We start from the raw sequence: 17,415 nt of genomic DNA, 5'->3' as shown, positions 1-17,415 counted from the left end.
TCAAACTAAATGTGCTTTTCGATAAAAAAAAAAAGACCTAAAGAGAATAACGTAAAAACGAAAAGAAACTTTATCGCGAGACAACAACGTGAAGAGAAAGAGAGAGAGAGAGAGAGAGAGAGACATACAGAAGGAAGAAAAAAACAAAAGACAAAAAAAAACAGAAAAGGAATCCTAGGAGTAAGACAAGTCGAGGAGAGAATTCTACCGATAGTATCCGAAGGTTGGTAACGAGATGTAGGTGAAGCTCCGCGAGTCGAAGGGGTGGAAAGCGTCGGCGAAAGCAGCGAGAGGGATATCGAGGGTGATGGCAGAGAGGAGGACTAGGGGTAGCCGTCGAAGAACAGAGGGAGAGAGAGAGAGAGAGAGAGAGAGAGAGAGAGAGAGGGAGAGAAGGAAGGAAGGAGAGGGCGTCCGAAAGCATAGTGGGAGAATTGCGGGGAGAGGGAATTGAGAGAGGGGGCTTGGGGAGAGAAGGGAGGAGGATCGCTTGCGAGTCGTGTGTTGCGGGCTGCTGCGGCTCGGGCGCGACAGTTCTCTCTCGACCACCGTTGGAAGATTTTCGCGTTCCGTCGAAGGCGAACAGCGAGAGCGAGTGTGTGTATCGAAAAAAAAAAAAAAAAGAAAAAAAAACTGAACGAGAACTACGTCCTTCCATTATTTCTCTTTCTCTCTTCCTCTCTAACTTTGTTCCTCTCTGTTTCTCTTTTCAATTGATTTCAAAAGTTCGTTAATCCATGTTCCATTCCTTTCCATTTTCCTTTATCATGAAGATCGAGAAGGAAAGATTATCGCTCGCCAAAGCTTGGTTCCCACGGAAGAGAGGATAAACGGAAGAAATAAAGAAGGAGGTGGTTGGAATTGGTTGAGGTGGTGGAGGAGGTACTGGAGGTGGGAGGCGAGGCGATCGTGTTCAGAACCGGGACGGAACATCGATCAACGGCATGTGGAAACGCCTTGAACCAGATACGAAAGCAGCAGCAGCGTTTTTTTCGGCCTCGACCGCGAATCGCTGGAACGGCGCGCGCTCGGATCTCGAATCTCCTATTAGCCGATACCCCGATGATCTCTTGTCGTCGCATTCATCTTTGAAGTTTGGCCCGCCAACTTCGAATCGGACACGATCGTCCCACGTCGTCGAACAAACGAGGCTCTTTTCCTAATTCGAAGACAGAGGGCGGCTTATCGCTCGAAATTGATCTCGATCTATCTATCGTCTTTTTTTTTCCTTCTTCTTCTTCTCCTCCTCCTCCTCCTCCTCCTCCTCCTCCTCCTCCTCCTCCTCGTCCTCCTCTTCTTCCTCTTCTTCGTTCCTCCTCGCGCTCTTTTTATTTCTTATTGTTAACAAAAAAGAAAAGACAAAAGAAAAAAAGAAAAAGACAAATGAACATTATTCTTACGGTTGGCCGAATAATAATCGGAGAGTGCGAAATATCATTCATGTTCTCGTCACACGAATTAACGATAATCGGAACAAAGTGAATCAGAAAATTATATTTGAAGATCGTCGACTTCGAAAGTCCGATATTACTTGGAGCTTATCTCAAAGATGTCTTCGTTGTTAAGATCAAACTTGGTAGAAGCTCTGCGGTTTCACCGCTTCCGGAACTCTACGAGTATCGCAAGAAACCTTCTCGATTAGTTCGTTGTTTGTTACATTACGAGTCCTTCGATCTTCGAGAGGTTTGAAGTATCGATAGAAGAAGAGTGGGATTTTCATGCACACACACACACACATACACACACACAAAAAAAAATATATATATATATAAGGAAAGTTTGTTAGATCTTACAAATCGAACGTTTATTACGAAAATATAAACAATAAAGAACCTTCAATATATTTTAACGATAATCAAAGTCTAACGAGTAGCGAGAGCACGACGCACACGCCGTTCATCGAAAATATTTTTAAACAGTTCGAGAAAGGAGCACGTTGAAACGTAGAGATTAAAATAGTTTTTCCTTCGTTCCTTTCGAGCGAGCATCGTTTTAGAGAGACTATTTCGACGTTATCGCATTAAGGCGAGATATATATCTATATTATATACATATGTATGTGTATATATATATATATATATACATATATATATATATATACATACATACATACATACATACATAGAAACACAAAATAAAAGGAAAGAAAAAATATAGCCTGCGTTCGTGAGATTAAAAATAACTGCCAACGTTAAAGAAACACTTGCCAATCAAAGTTCGCGTTACGGAAAACTTTACGTCAATATCGCGAACTTTCTTTCTCCTTCATTTCTTCCATTTCCTTTTCATCTTGTCCTTATTACCACTCGACGAGTCTCCAAGGATTTAACTTTGTTCACGGTGTTCAATTATGAAGGAAAGTATAAAATAAATGAGAAGAGAAAATATTCGCAAAAAGTAAGAATTATTTTTCGTCAGAAGAACAGAGAAAAATAGTTATACATAGATACATATATACATATATATATATATGTATATATATATATATATATACATATATATACATATATATAAAGATATCTATATATATACGAGTACATATGTAATAGGTACATATGTATGTACTCTCTATAAATACAACTGTATGTCGATTATTCTGTCCAAACGTGTTATCATCAGGAAAGAAAATATCGGAGCAGTTATAAATCAAAGAAACGGAGGAGAAAATAGTTCCGATTACGATTTCTAAACTACCTCAGGTGTAACTTTTAATTCGATCGATTCGTTATCCTGAATGAGAAAAGAAAGGAGATAATTTAAAAGTACATTTTCAAGATCGAAGATTTAGCTGAAATTTATCGTTCTCTATTAAGAAATAACGAGAGGATATTGTCGGAAAATGATGAATTAATAATTAATGAAGCTTAAAAGCATTCTGATAAACGTGTCGTTGTGTAATAGAAAGAGAGAAAAATAATATAATACAAAAATATACAAGAGAGAAAGAGAGAGAGAGAGAGAGAGAAAAAAGAGTAGATATATATAAAAAGAAGGGATGAAATAAGAGAAGCATAGAAACGTGCACCTATGCAGGTAAATACGTAAATTCAGTACTTTAGGTGAAATCGAAAGTCGAACGAGGCTATAAGGGCTGACTTGTATCAATATAACCTTGAAGGGATAATAATATTCTCGTGGATGTGTGCGTGTGTTAACATTCAAATATACATACGTGCACGAATGTAGATTCGTTTTGGATACGATACGGTACGGCACGGTACGGTACGATACGGTACAATAAGCAGTTAGTTTCTTCGAGGAATATATATGAGTGAAGTATAAACGATAAAAAAAGAAAAAGAAAAAGAGAAAGAGAGAAAGAGAGAGAGAGAGAGATTAGAATAAAGAACGTGGAAAAGGGGTTTAGCAGAGATTTTTCAAAATAGTATAGAAAGCGAAAAGGATATGTGCCGGCGTAGAAAAACATCTAACGAGAAGTCGGCCGGTGAAGATAATGCCGATGGAAGAAGATGAGGTTAGAGCTAAGAAAAATAAAAAGGAAAAGAACGCAAAAAAAAGGAGAAACGGGAGACAAAGAAACGACGGGAAATTACGGTGAGGAAGAAGCGATCCAGCCATGTCATGGGAGTCTATTTCGTCCAGGGATTACCTTGGGTAAGTTTCTATGCATGTGTGAGTATAGCAAAGATCAGTAATTTCCCCTGTATATCTTTATATGTAATATGTCGATATATACATACGTATATATGTATACATATATATAATATTATACATGTATGTATAATCTCCATGTTATTCTACAAATAGCTATAGATCCCTCTTCGATATCTTCCAAATTCTAAACTATCGAGTTATTCCGTATCGACCATCGAACTCAAAAGTTTCATGTTTGTTTCGAATGCATCCTTTCGATTAACGATAAAATTGTCGTCTGTTAATTAAATGAATTTTACGAATGAGCGTGTGTCACGTTTTATGCAATAAAGTTAGCGCGAATCTATCGATTGGATTAATTTTCGTGCTACTTGGTTCGGCTCGAGTCGTCCGTATATATTTTCGAATTGGAATAATAATCGATGATACGTTTTGACGTAATCGCTAGTCCTCGAAATCAATCGAGAAGCTATAATGGAATAAATACGAGAGAGAGAGAGAGAGAGAGAGAGAGAGAGAGAGAGAGAGAGAGATAAAGAGAGAAAGAGGAAAGTCCTTGAAACTGGCAAAGCGTAATAAATAAAGTAGCGTAAAATCGTGCAAGTTCTCCTTGTACTATACATATACGAAGGTTAGATACGTGTGACGCTTAGAACAATGAAGGCCGTCGGAAATGCGCAAGAGAAGATACGATGCGCTTGACATTCCATCGAAGAGTTTTCCACGCTATAATGGAAATTCTACGATGGAGTAGCGTAGCGAACGCTCGGAACACCGATGTTTAGTCGACCGAGATACCCGTCCACGTTCCGATTTTTTTTTCTTTTTCCTTTTTTTTTTTTTTTTTATTCTCTTTTTTCCTTTTTCCCATCGATGCGACAACTTTCGGGAATAAACGCCAAAGATACTTTTTATTCCGTCATTTGCATTGTTTTTCTTTATAGTTAACGATCTTCTAATCGACATGGAAGAAAGAAAAATCAATTAATACAATATAGCCAGATATTTGTTCGTAGTCGCTAATGTAAAAATTCATACGTTTATCTTACGTATTTACGTATAATCTTTTCAATGTTAGTTTCATTATACAAGCTATACCGAGTCAGGGGAAACTTTTGAAAAAAATTCTTAGAAAGAAGAAAACACGTAGATATATGTGAAACATTATATACATGAAGAAAAAGAGATACTGTTGGTGCTTCGTCAGACTTGGCTTACATGTAGATATGCAGAAACGCGAGTGGAACGATTGCAGAACGCTGCAAGCGGAAATAGCAGCAACGACGACGGCGGTGTATCGCACGGTGCAGCAAAATGTACCTCTCTCTTTCTCTCTCTTTGTCTATTGCTTTCCCACCACATTTACTAGGTGGGCGAGGCACCTGCGACCTCTTTCGTTGACCTATATACCGATGCACCACCCGTATTCCCAGTCGACGCGCACCGCGATTGCTAACAAGAAAATTCAATCGTCGTGGTCCTTATTTCGTACGTGAAGAGAAATTAGACGTGTTCTAAGTAAAATTAGGATTGCTCGAACGAGACGATACGTTTCAGCTATTTTATATGCTTAAATATTAATACGTGTGCGTATAATATCTAATATATATGTATATATATACATATTAATATATGTATATATATATACATATATTAATATGTATTGTTTATTGAATAAATTATACCTATTGCTTCAACAACATACGCTTTTACAAGAACACAACTATTAATTATTCGTGTAAGCGCGACACGCATACATTTCAAATTGCGTTCGAGCGTACCAAGCGTTGTTATTTAGCAGTGCGTAATCTGTTTGACAAACGTGGTCAGATTTGACGTAAACGTGGCCTTCGTGATAGGAGCGATAATTCGCCCTCTCTCTCTCTCTCTCTCTCTCTCTCTCTCTCTCTCTCTCTCTCTCTCTCTCTCGCTATCTTTCATACACGCACATACACATATACAAGTCCTTTCAACCCCATACTATAAAACCAGCAATAACTCGTTCGATATTAATTTGGTTAACGTCGTCGCTTCGACGATAACTCGTTCACGATATCGCGCCAGTCTTTATACGAGTTATGTTATTTCACAGTCACATAAAAGTTGAAGTATAAATGTGATTTTAGCTTTACTCTCGACTCCTCGAAAGAAAATAAAAGAAGAAGATCTACGATTATTCTTGGCAATCTGTAATTGACGTTTTTCGTTTTCAAGGAACGTTGTTTCGCTTTATTACATGAACGTTAAGAAAATTAATAGAGTCTTTCATCAAGGACTCGTATGATTTACATACGTGTATATGTGTGTGTGTGTGTGTGTGTGTGTGTGTGTGTATTTCTCGTATGAATAGAAAGAAGAGCAGACGTGCGTCAGCGAACGAAGCGAGGACTGGCGAGCGTAGCTTCTAACGAGGATTTTATCGTGAACAATAGAAACTCGAGCGAGTAATGATACAAACGAGAAGATTTCAAAGGGGATTGCGTTTTGAAATGAGCTGTCAGAACCGGTGATGTATATGTAAAACTGGTATATGGATACGTATTGCAGGGGGTTAAGTACTTAATAAAGCAGATCATAATGACGTGATTTCAACATTTAAATTTCTTTAATATTGTCTTTTAACGAGACTCCCGTCGTATTTATCCAACTATACTAGAATTATAAAGTTCTTTTATAAAAAGAAATGTCTGATCAATCATTGCGACGTTGTTGTATTCGTCGTAAGTGTCGTATCGACAGACTAATTATCGAGTTTCATCACTTTGATGGTTACGACACCACTAGTTTCGTAAGCTTCCGTAAGCTGTTTGTCTTTTGTAATAACGTTAGCAACAAGGTCGATCGTGATGACGTACGAGTCGTATCGTCATCGATATATTATCTAAAATTCAAATTTGTCGTTTTCAAATCTCCTTTCATATTCGTACATTAATATCTGATATTTAATATAGCATATCGATTTATCTCCGTTGGTGGATGGCTCCAATTCGTGTTGGGAGAAAAAAAAGAAGTAAAATAAAAGAAATAATCAATATTTGCCGTGCTTGCAAACGATTCTTGTTGTCATCGTCATTGTCCACGAATATGCAAGCAATCCTGCTCGCGTAAGATAAATTTCGATAGGATGACCCGCATTGGTCGCATTGCAGTACGGGATGTGTTCTCGAGGTAGGTAAAGGGGTAGTAGGTGCGATTCCGGAGAATGTACAACCTCCATGATGTAGAGTTTGCTAACTCAAACTCTGGGACTCTGGCCAAGAGCGCTTTATCTCATGCCGGAGCTTCCGTTCATCCTGGAAATAAATTAAGGAGCCACGTCAGACATAGGAGTAGGTGTCAGCTTAACGCCACCACCACTGCCATCCCCTTTCTCTACTCCCTCTTTCTCCTCCACCCTCGACCATCACCGTCAGCGTCGTCGTCGTCGTCGTCGTCGTCGTCGTCGTCGTCGTCGTCGTCGTCGTTAACCTTTCGACAGTGATTACATTTTTCGATGACTTTAATGAGGTCATATGTCGTTAACGTTATTCCTATCTCTAGTTAAGCTCACGTCGCGGTCTCCACGTTGAATCCCATTTTTCATCCATCGAATATATTTTATCTCTTATCACCCGTTAGAACGTTATCACTTTCTCAATGAATTTAATTAGACTGAATTAGAGATAACATAGTTGATCCCTTTGTAGTGCCTGAGTAATTCGAATTTCCGCGAAAAAAATATATGGAAATTTGAAACGTGCCGTCACCTTTCAACGTAATTGTATTTCGCTGAACGAATATAGTGTCTTTTCAGATCTCTTTCCGTGACGTGAACACGTCACTCTTGTCGTCGGCACAACGTTGATAAATCCAGAATTTTTCAAACGGAGAACTACCGCCTAGCTAAAAAATATGTAGATATAGTGCACCTTATAGTTATACCTATGTAGGTATAAAGTTACATTTAAATCCCTCATAAATATGCATCCCTTTGAAATGTAAAAAAGGGCTCGAAATAGCGAAACGAACGGCGTTAGCTACGAAAGAAAGGATAACCATTCACTGCTATAGCTTACGAGCTTCTGTGCTCAACTGCCTATGTACTGGAGCAAATATTTACCATCGCACCGATACTTCGACAAAGTTCGATAGAGAACAAATATTGGGCGTTTCGAAACGAGAGAAAACAAGAGGGAAAGAGAGAATGAGCGAGTGGGAGTATATATGTACGTGAAAAAGCACGAATGACCGAATTAAATCATTTTTCCATTTCATTATCCGACATGATCATTCTCTAAGTAAAGGATGCCATTTTGTTTATTCCTCAACAACGCTTTCAGCCTATAGTACATGTCATTTCAAGCGTATTCGGTTTCGCGTGCAAAGCATATCGAGTGTGTGTCGAGAAGTGCACGCTCGACGAGATCGAGGATACAATTGAGCTTTCACAAAAGGTCGAGCCCAACGGTATACTGCTAGACGTATACACAAGTATCTTTTCTTTCATTTTCATAATTTCAAAGGAATTCTCGTAACGAAGTTAATAATCTCGTTTTTGTTTCGCGTCGTCGTCCACGAGTTACTACGTACGATAAACTCGATTCTTTCATACGCTTCAAAAATGATACTCGTTTACGAAGAATAAGAAAATTGATGATGACGATATGCAAAAATTTCGATCGATGTTATATACATACACACCTATAGATCTTAGATGGAATGTATTTTGAAATAGAAAAACAAAAATTATAAAAAATGTTGCAGTGGATCGGCGAGTCATCAGCTGTCGGCGACCGCCTTGCTGGGTAGCCCAGATGGCTCGAGACATCCTCTCGATGTATGTGAATTCACGGAGGAGGATTATCGGCATCAAAATGGCAGTGGGAATAGTCATTACCAGCATAGCAGGCCAGGTACAGGTTTATGGGAGTGTCTCGTAGGTTGCAGACGGCGACTGGACCAGCAATTGGCTCGTCGAAGGGTGAGTCACGATGAGTGTTTCATTGAAAAATAATTCAAATTTTACACTTCCACGTAGAAAAAGAAGAAGCGAATTGCTGTTAAAGCAAATATCGTGTCAATTGTGCGAGAGAGAGAGAGAGAGAGAGAGAGAGAGAGTTCAGATAGATAGTACATGACTTTCACTTTCGCGAATCGGCACGCTTCTTCGCTTTTGTTACGAGGCGTACCGCGTACTACACTTATCTCCTTGAGTGTATTGCCACGACTTTATCGGTCACTATCAAGTTCACAACCAACCCACGAAAGGAATTAGAGTCACGCTATCCTTTCATAAGCGCTGAAACAGAAACGATCGTCGACCGTCGACACATCGCACAATACCTAAATACATATGGTATCTATGTATACACACACACACACACACACACACACACACACATATATATATATATATTATATCAAGTTCCCCGGACTTATCGATTCTTTTATTTTCTTCAAACGGCAATATTTCTCTGTATCCGTCGTAGCGAGAAATACACTTTGCTACTACGATAGAATTGATTTTCGTTTAAGTTATCGCGACATCTTAGCGATGTCGTTTTCAGACGTGGAAAATCTTTGAAGCACACACATGTAAACACACATACGTCTTAAATGGCTCTTATGAGATGTACAAGCGTGTAAGGCAGACGTTTCCGAAGAAACTCACTCTATCTTTTCCTATTTCTTTCTAAGCATACAATCGTTCAAACACACGCGCGCGCGTGTTCATGTTTAGTGGTGCAATTTCAAGCTTCAGCGGATAACAACTTGGAAGCGAAAGCATTTTGAAAGAGTGCACTCGGTATGTCTTACGTTTCTGACAAAATTATTATAGAAAATGTTCGTTATTAGCGTTTAAGTGCAACTACACATACAAACTCAACAAAATTATAAGAAAATATATGATCTACGTATAATCGTTTCCATGAAAAAAAGAAGTACATCTTTAATGGTAAATCGAAACTATTAATATTTTTTCCTCGAGGTTACTCGATTATCGTTTAAAGTCAATCTATATTTAAGATCAACTCACTTCCTAGTATGCTCGATTATTTTCCAAAGATCAAAGCAAAATGCTAATCGCTCGTGGAACACGCGCTTCGACAATAATGTCAAGTGGACGCACCGGTGTAACATCAATTTAGATGTTCTTACCCATAAGCGTTCTATTTATATTTCATCAGATCGCTCAATCCGCCAGGGACAAAGTTCAGGGTCGGATCGATAAGCATTTTCTCTCGTTTCAGCCCTTATCCGACCTGTCGTTACACAAATACTCAAACACGCATACACGCGCGCGCCTATCCACGCGTGCCGACTCGCCACCCCTGAGATTTCTCGTGCGTGATAATGATCCAAGAGCATGCTGCATGTATTCGGAACGTTCTCTTTCTCGTTTATCATGTATATACATTATTATTTTTTTACTCCTTGTCCTTTACTCTCCAAGGACTTTCGAGGGAAAATATGGCCTTTGAGAGAAGAACCCCAAAAATTTATGCACCAATAAAAATAAGAAAATTAAAGATTAGAGATGAATATTTCATATGCTGCAGGTAGAGCAAGGATTAAAATTGTATCGAGCACACAAACAACAGGCGGCCGTACGAAAATGGAGAGGCGCATTGAAGAGTATCCGGCAACGCGAGGACAAATTCGCGCTTCTGGGGTATCTTTATCAAGCCTACATGGATTGGGGAAAGTACAGGTAAACGAAATCGAAAATTCGTATTTCCTAGGGAAATGAAATTGAAGATAATTTCGCGATAATCTATCTCGTTGGCATTATATCCCGATACAAAGCAGCCACGCTAAATGAAGAGCGATTCGAGGGCTCATGTATACCTCATTTGCATCGTATAATTAATACGGTGTATACTTATTAAGTTCTTATATACGGTATACACTTATTAAGTTCTTATATACGGTATATACTTATTAAGTTCATACACTCTCTAAATATTCATTTAATATTCAGTGAAAACGTACATACAAGTTCCAATCGTAACGTTGACAGTAACGATGCAAGTATATAATAAATATCTTTTTTAAATCATCGGTTTGCATAAAGAAAAATATTAATGAAGGTTAATGTTAATGTCCCTTTAGAAAAGCTCCAAGATACATCGTATTTTAATTAAGAGAAAACCGATTAACGTAAAAAAACAACACCTGATCGTCTTAACGTTTAGAATTTTTCTACGGACGAAGGATGCTTGTGCAATGAACGTTTTAAAAGCAACCGAAGAGCTTTTTTACCGTTGTGCTTGCGATGCGGTCCAGCTGTTTTCCAAGAAATTATATAGGTCAGTGTGTCAACGTGCCAATATACCGTAGTACGTGGTATGGATCGTAAAAAGGATTTGCACTAAATCTAAGCATCAAAAGAATGTGTATGAGATTCGATTGGTACGATTAATATTTTTTTAAATGGAATAAGTCAACGCAAATAATCAGACGCAAAACGACTTGTCATAGATCGAACCGGGATCGTGGCATTCCATGCACGTGATATTACTTACATGCATACACGGATCCGAACATGCATGAGAAAATCAAACCAAGCCACGCATCCCTACGAACATGCGGAAAATCTCGCACGATAAGACACGTTGGACTCTCTTAGACTATAGACATTGAAAACCGCAGATACCTATTGGAAAATACCCTCGAGCATTGTACATACTGAACGAGAGGGAGAGAGAGAAAGAGAGAGAGAGACCTAGTACTACACATTACTAACATCACCACTTTACCAAGGGTACACACTCACATACAATGCAACCATATATAGGAAGATACAACTCTCTTACGATGTGTTGGAATCTTTTGTTCATAATAGGAGAAAATTCTCTTTCCATCCACCTTATTACGATCAAGACACGTATCGCCATTGCAATGCGACAAAAGGTAGCACCTAGGAAGAAATCGGAATTCTACGATGTTTTCTTTCAATGCTTTTTACCCATTGCTTCTGAATTTAAACATTTTTTCTAGAAGACTTTTTTTTTAAAGAACTCGTACGTATCCACGAACTTTTCCTTCTCTTCTCTCTCACACTCTTGCTTCCCATCTCGCGTCCATCGTTGAAGTAAGAGACGGAAACTCGTCGGAAAGAACTTAATAAAGAGATCGTCGGGACGAGATAGCATTTATTTCACGAGCCGACAGAGAATCCGGCTGGCAAGAGCCGTACTCGGAGTATCCTTGACACAATAACGTCCTTTTCCAACCCTCCTCGTTTCCACTCCTTTTCACTATCTCTATCTCTATCTCTGTGTATCTCACTATCTTTTTCTCTCTTTCGGTGTATATACTCATATCTATTCATAAATGCGGACTGCAAAGTTTACGCGACCTGTTACGAATCCGCATTTGCCCTTTCTCTTCGTTCTCCTTACACTTACTTGTCATTGGATTGGCCGAGAAGGATCTACTAGTATTGTTACTTCTACTATCTTTACCATCATCTGGTATCGGTCTGGTGCGAGCAGCGTGGATAAATTTAGAATCATCCAAGTGGGTTTATTCCAATAATCGTGCTCGACGTAGCCGTAAGGATTAATAGTGGAAAATTGAAACTTCTACCCGAATGAAAATTAACATTTAAATCTCGGCTCCTTCGTATATTTAATTTTAACGAGAGAGAGAGAGAGAGAGAGAGAGAGAGAGACCATTCTTGTAATTAATTCGAAATAATCGTTCAACGACCAAGATTTTATATAAAAAGAAATCATAAACCTGTTATATTATAATCTATTTATTGATTATTGTTCGTTTTTCAATTTACAGGGACAGTATCGACTTTGGTCAGAGACAGCTTTGTATCTCGGAAGAATTGGACTCGCCTAATATGCGAGCGGAAGCGTATTTGAACTTGGCCAGAGCTCATGAGAGATTAGGTGCTTTGGACAGAGCCTTGGATTATGCCAGACACAGGTCCAATATTCTACTTTGTTCTCGAAATACAACAATGTCAATGATGTCGTATAGTTAATCGAAATCAATAATTACACTTTTCCATGATGACAAATTTCCAAACCTTCTGATAGACATCATAAAACATACCTTTACGCGGGATACTCTCGATGAAACGAGAACTCACACCATCTCTTTCTCTCTCTTTCTCTCTTTGAATATTCGATAAACTCTGATCGTGCAATATGTTTAAACGTTCCCGTTCAAGCGAGAATATCCCATAGAATCGTCGATACAAAACAAATAGTTGTGACTCTACGTCATTTCGCAGCTTGTATAACGAGTGCGATCAGTGCGCCACTGCTGGATTAGTTCACTTAACCGTAGGCAGAGTCCACTTAGAACTAGCAGGATTCTGTAAAGCCTTGGAGGCCTTTCAAAGAGCTCACAAAATCGCCCACTCCATTCAAGATCCTTCCTTAGAGTTACAGGTAATTAGACATTCGCTCTCTCTCTCTCTCTCTCTCTCTCTCTCTTTTTCTTTATCTTTATCTCTTTTTTATTTAACTATCTATCTCTTTTTATCTTTTTTTTAATCACCATATATATACATATATATATATATATATATATATATATATATATATATATATCCTCCCTACACTGAACCAATTATATCTTATTTTCGTCTTGATCGTAACATAAAAATCGTCTGTTCATTCTCATTGATTTTCTTCTTTATAGAATGTATCTGGCATAACCGACGAAACGTAAATCATTGACAAAAATCTTCTTCCCTACAAAATTCCATTGGAATGTCTTTTGGTCTCCGGCAAGAATTTTATCCGCCATTACGAGCTCTTTCTTTTTTATTTTAGATGCATCAAAGTTGGACATTTTTTTGAAGCGACGCAGAAATAGAATCAGCGCATATAATGATACCTATTATCATTTTGCCGATTCTATCAGTAATATGTTCTGCTTCGAAAATATATAACGTAAAACGATAAGAACGCGTATTAGGCTAAACACTTGAAAGGCAAGAACCACAGCCCGTTCTCCGTTCTTTGCATAGGTATATGTCGGGCTATCGGAACTCTTCTGCAGATTACAGGATGCCGACAAGAGCGCGAGATATGCCGCGAGAGCGTACGATCTCTCGCGAAGCTTACAACTTGGCGATCTAAATTCGCGACATCACAGAGCTGCTCTCCTTCAGATGGCTGCGGCCTTGAGGAAGAAAGGAGAACTGGGTGATGCTCATGACTATTGTTCGGTAAAGCATACTCCACCTAAATTATTCCTTGTTTATCATTTCAAACTAACTAGCCATCCAGTACCTACATGCACAATCAAATTGAGGATTCGACCTAACGTTTGCGCAGGAAGCAACGCGATTGTCGCTCGTTTCAGGCGACCAAGCTAGCTATGCTCGAAGTATACGAATAATGGGGGATATTTATCGAAAGAAATCCGACATAAATGTGAGTTGAAGCTATTTCGCTCGTTTTCCTCACTTCCACGTATTATACGCTCGTGCTCTTGGCCATCTATACGCTTCGCATGTTTCCGCTTCCTTCATATGTGTACGTGCCTGTGGAAACTTTCGACCACTCTCGTTTTGACCTTTTAATTTCCAATTAAGGAGATAGTCGCGAAAAAAGATATCTGTCGAATTATTTGTGATAACTCAGCCCTGCGACGTTCCCTCGTATTTATTCCTTAAAACGTGTCAATGCCGAAGAAAGTTTCCTGTCGTCGAGATATAGTCGACTTCGCGAAAGACTCGATGTCGTTTGCGAAAAAAAATTCTCTTTCACGATTCGCAAACGCGTCGTCGCAGCATGTCGCATCGGCTTTCGCAGCTTTGGCACCGAAACGGGCTCAGTTTTGGACGAACGCCGGATCTCTTCTATTCTAATAATTACGAGGGAGATTACCGAGCGTGAATTTCAGAATTAAAAAGAGTCTACCCGCTCGTCACTGCCAATCATTTGTTCCTTTGGAACAAATACAATGATTGATTAATTCAATCATTTCGATCAGATTATTTTCACGATTAAAGTAAATTATACGTCGATGAGAAAATTTATTTGACGAAAATTAAAAATGTTAAGACCGAGCTCGTTTAAAGTCGCGCGTGAACTCCGACGAATTCGACTCTGTCTTTCAGTTGGCGATCGCCGAACCGCACATACAATTAGCCTTTAGTTGACACATTGCGTGCATTGCACCGGAAGTAGAGCGATAACACCGGTGAGATGAAGATGGACGTATTGCAGAAGGCGTTTCGCCAGTACGAAAGCGCCATGGGATCTGCCGCTGCGACTGGTGATCGACTTTGCCAAATGGAAGCGATGGATGGAGTGGCTAGGTGCTTCGAGGCTCTCAGATTGCAGCACAAGATATGCAACTGCCGGCCCCTTGAATTCAATACCCGCCTTCTGGAAGTAGCTGGATCCGTCGGTGCTAAGGTACGAACGATATTGGATCCTTTCTCTTCTCTCTTTTCCCCTTCCATTACTTTCCTCAATCTCCAGCTCCGGTCTCCAACTTCAAATCATTATTCTTTAGCTATTCGACGTAGCTCGTCCCTCGTACGATTCACACTCGTACTCTACTCAGAGTGGGCCTTATATAAATATAGTAGGTATTTACGTAGGAAAAAGGCACAGTAGAGCTCTCACGTTATTTGCAGCTCTTAGTGAGGACCGTCAGATCGAGGCTATCGCGGATTTACGGTTCCTTGGGGGATGAAGAACAAAAAGGACATCACGAGAGACTCGCCGCCACTATGGAAGAAGATTTAGAATTACGGTGCGGTGGTTGCAACGAACCGTTCGGCTTGGAAGCCGATTCCCTCGAGGCATTACCTTGTTCTCACATATTACACGCCAGGTAAGGCGTTCCTATGTCGTCTAAAATCTCTCTTTGCTAGCTATATCGTGCTCGTGTCCATCTACGAGCAAACTTTTTCCTTTAACATTTTTCCCTCCCCTTTCGTACCTCTATCAATCTCTATCTATCTATTTCTATTAAGCCGTTTGAAAAACTAGTACGACTACTAACAGAGAAAAATACTTGTACGTCCAATGATGAACTTGTTCTCCTCTTCTTCTTCCTTTCTTCTTTTTTTCTTCCAGGTGCGCTTACGACATACTGAAAAGGCGCGACAAAAAGAAGAAACGTCTCTGTCCGGATTGTCATAAATCTGTCAGCTCACGATTGTACCTGCATTGCGAGGATCCACACGGCATGAATACTTTAAATCATAGTTCCTTGAGTCTGGCGTCTCTGAGGGCCAGCAGCCTAGCGACACTGGAGGATTGTCACGCCACGAGTAGCGTCTAAAAAAGGCCCGACGTTTATTCGTATATTCGTTCGATCGTTCGATCGCGTATAAATATGTGCCACGATCGTGCACCAATCTATCTAACTATCTAAAAAAGAAAAGAGAAAATAGAAAAAAGAAAAAAGAAAAAGAAATCCTCGAAAGTTCGAGAGAGAGGCTCATCATAACGAGAACGGCGTTAGGAAAGGAAAATTAGTATTGATGAATTGGGAATAGAAAGAATGCTCGAATCGATTGCTATTGTGAATTGTTATCTTCTCCCTAATTATTATCGATAGCTGTGTACAGAATAAAATTTAAATCCTACGAAATGTTCGAATAGCGTTTCAATTTCGAACGGGAAGGATTGATTTCTTAGCTGCGCGATATTACAAATCTATATGTAGCCGTTATCTCTATTTCTATCACTATTCCTTTTTTCCTTTCTTTCTCAAATATGTTTCTACCTTATGTCTGTATCTCTTTTCGTCTTCGTCATTTGTAATTTAGAAATAGAATATATAATTCGTTTGTTATTCACCTTAGTTCGAAATATTCTGTCGCCGTTAAATGTTGTTGACGAGAAGATCTGATGAGAGAACGCCATACTCGTTGAGTCCTTCCAAAATCGAAAGACTATTATTTTTAACCCGTCCCTACATACATTCCTAAGAATGAAATTCTACTGAGATTAGTTTTTAATAGAGCGGATCGCATACGCACGAACTTAATAGACATATATATATATATATATATATATACATATATATATATATATACATATATATATATATATATATACGTGTGTATATATAATATTTAAAAATTGTTACATCTTATAAAGAATGCTATAACTTAATTAACAACTGTTGATTATAAATCTTTGATTAGTGACGTGGCAAGAATATAACATTTATGCGAATCTATCCGTATTGATCTTAAAAAATGATGATCGCTAGACCTCGACGGAAGAAGATTCATATTACGATTTATCGTTTGACAATCTTCCTGATTAAAGAATAAAGTTTAACGTAAAACTGTATGTGCACGTCGTAAAAGATTGATTTTAAATAAAATTATCCAATTAATCACAATGTCCTTTAACTTAGATAATAATTCCATATCTTGCATTTCCATTCAATTTATTCATTCAAAGTACGGTCGAATGTCATTGATGATCTTTCGATCAGACGCATGATTTACGGACGAAGCCTGACATTGACACATTTCTGCAAAGATACAGTGTTACCGAATTAAATTTGACAAGCTTTCTCTCACATTCATCATTACGTTGTTAGCCCTGATTGCCTAAAAACGAATCGCTAGGGTTTTTTTTTGCTGATAAAATTTTGGTAACACTGACCCGATAGACGACAAAGAGGCAAACATAGAAAGACCATCGTCTCTTTCATTTTGTTCAAAGCCATATGTGTGTATGTACATGTGTGTGTATATCATAATATGGAGATACACACACACACACACACACATATATATATATATATATAGGCACATGACAATATGTGCAAATGATTCGATTGAACTATTGGATAAAACTTACGAGTTAA

The 17,415-nt window shown here is 38.8% G+C and overlaps 1 protein-coding gene across 9 annotated transcripts; it reads left to right on the top strand.

The window, feature by feature from the left end:
- Nucleotides 1–490: 490 nt before the first annotated feature.
- Nucleotides 491–17,356, top strand: LOC124949290 (43 kDa receptor-associated protein of the synapse homolog). Of its 9 annotated transcripts, none has more exons than XM_047494127.1 (13): nt 501–2,397; nt 2,620–3,615; nt 8,359–8,575; nt 10,155–10,306; nt 10,577–10,622; nt 10,708–10,904; nt 12,391–12,537; nt 12,848–13,007; nt 13,592–13,792; nt 13,902–14,000; nt 14,784–14,990; nt 15,215–15,414; nt 15,660–17,356. In XM_047494127.1, the coding sequence occupies exons 2-13, from the start codon at nt 3,578–3,580 to the stop codon at nt 15,865–15,867; spliced, it is 1,872 nt and encodes a 623-aa protein (XP_047350083.1). In that variant the 5' UTR covers nt 501–2,397; nt 2,620–3,577; the 3' UTR covers nt 15,868–17,356. The 9 variants fall into 9 exon arrangements, with proteins under 9 accessions (XP_047350090.1, XP_047350091.1, XP_047350083.1 ...); XM_047494128.1 differs by having other exon boundaries at nt 502–2,397; nt 14,799–14,990; XM_047494134.1 differs by lacking the exon at nt 15,215–15,414 and having other exon boundaries at nt 491–2,397; nt 15,660–15,863.
- Nucleotides 17,357–17,415: the final 59 nt, after the last annotated feature.

Source organism: Vespa velutina, chromosome 5 (assembly GCF_912470025.1).
Source record: "Vespa velutina chromosome 5, iVesVel2.1, whole genome shotgun sequence".
NCBI lineage: Eukaryota > Metazoa > Arthropoda > Insecta > Hymenoptera > Vespidae > Vespa > Vespa velutina.
The sequence above is the reverse complement of the archived record's forward strand: the minus strand, read 5'-3'. Positions and strand labels throughout refer to the sequence as shown.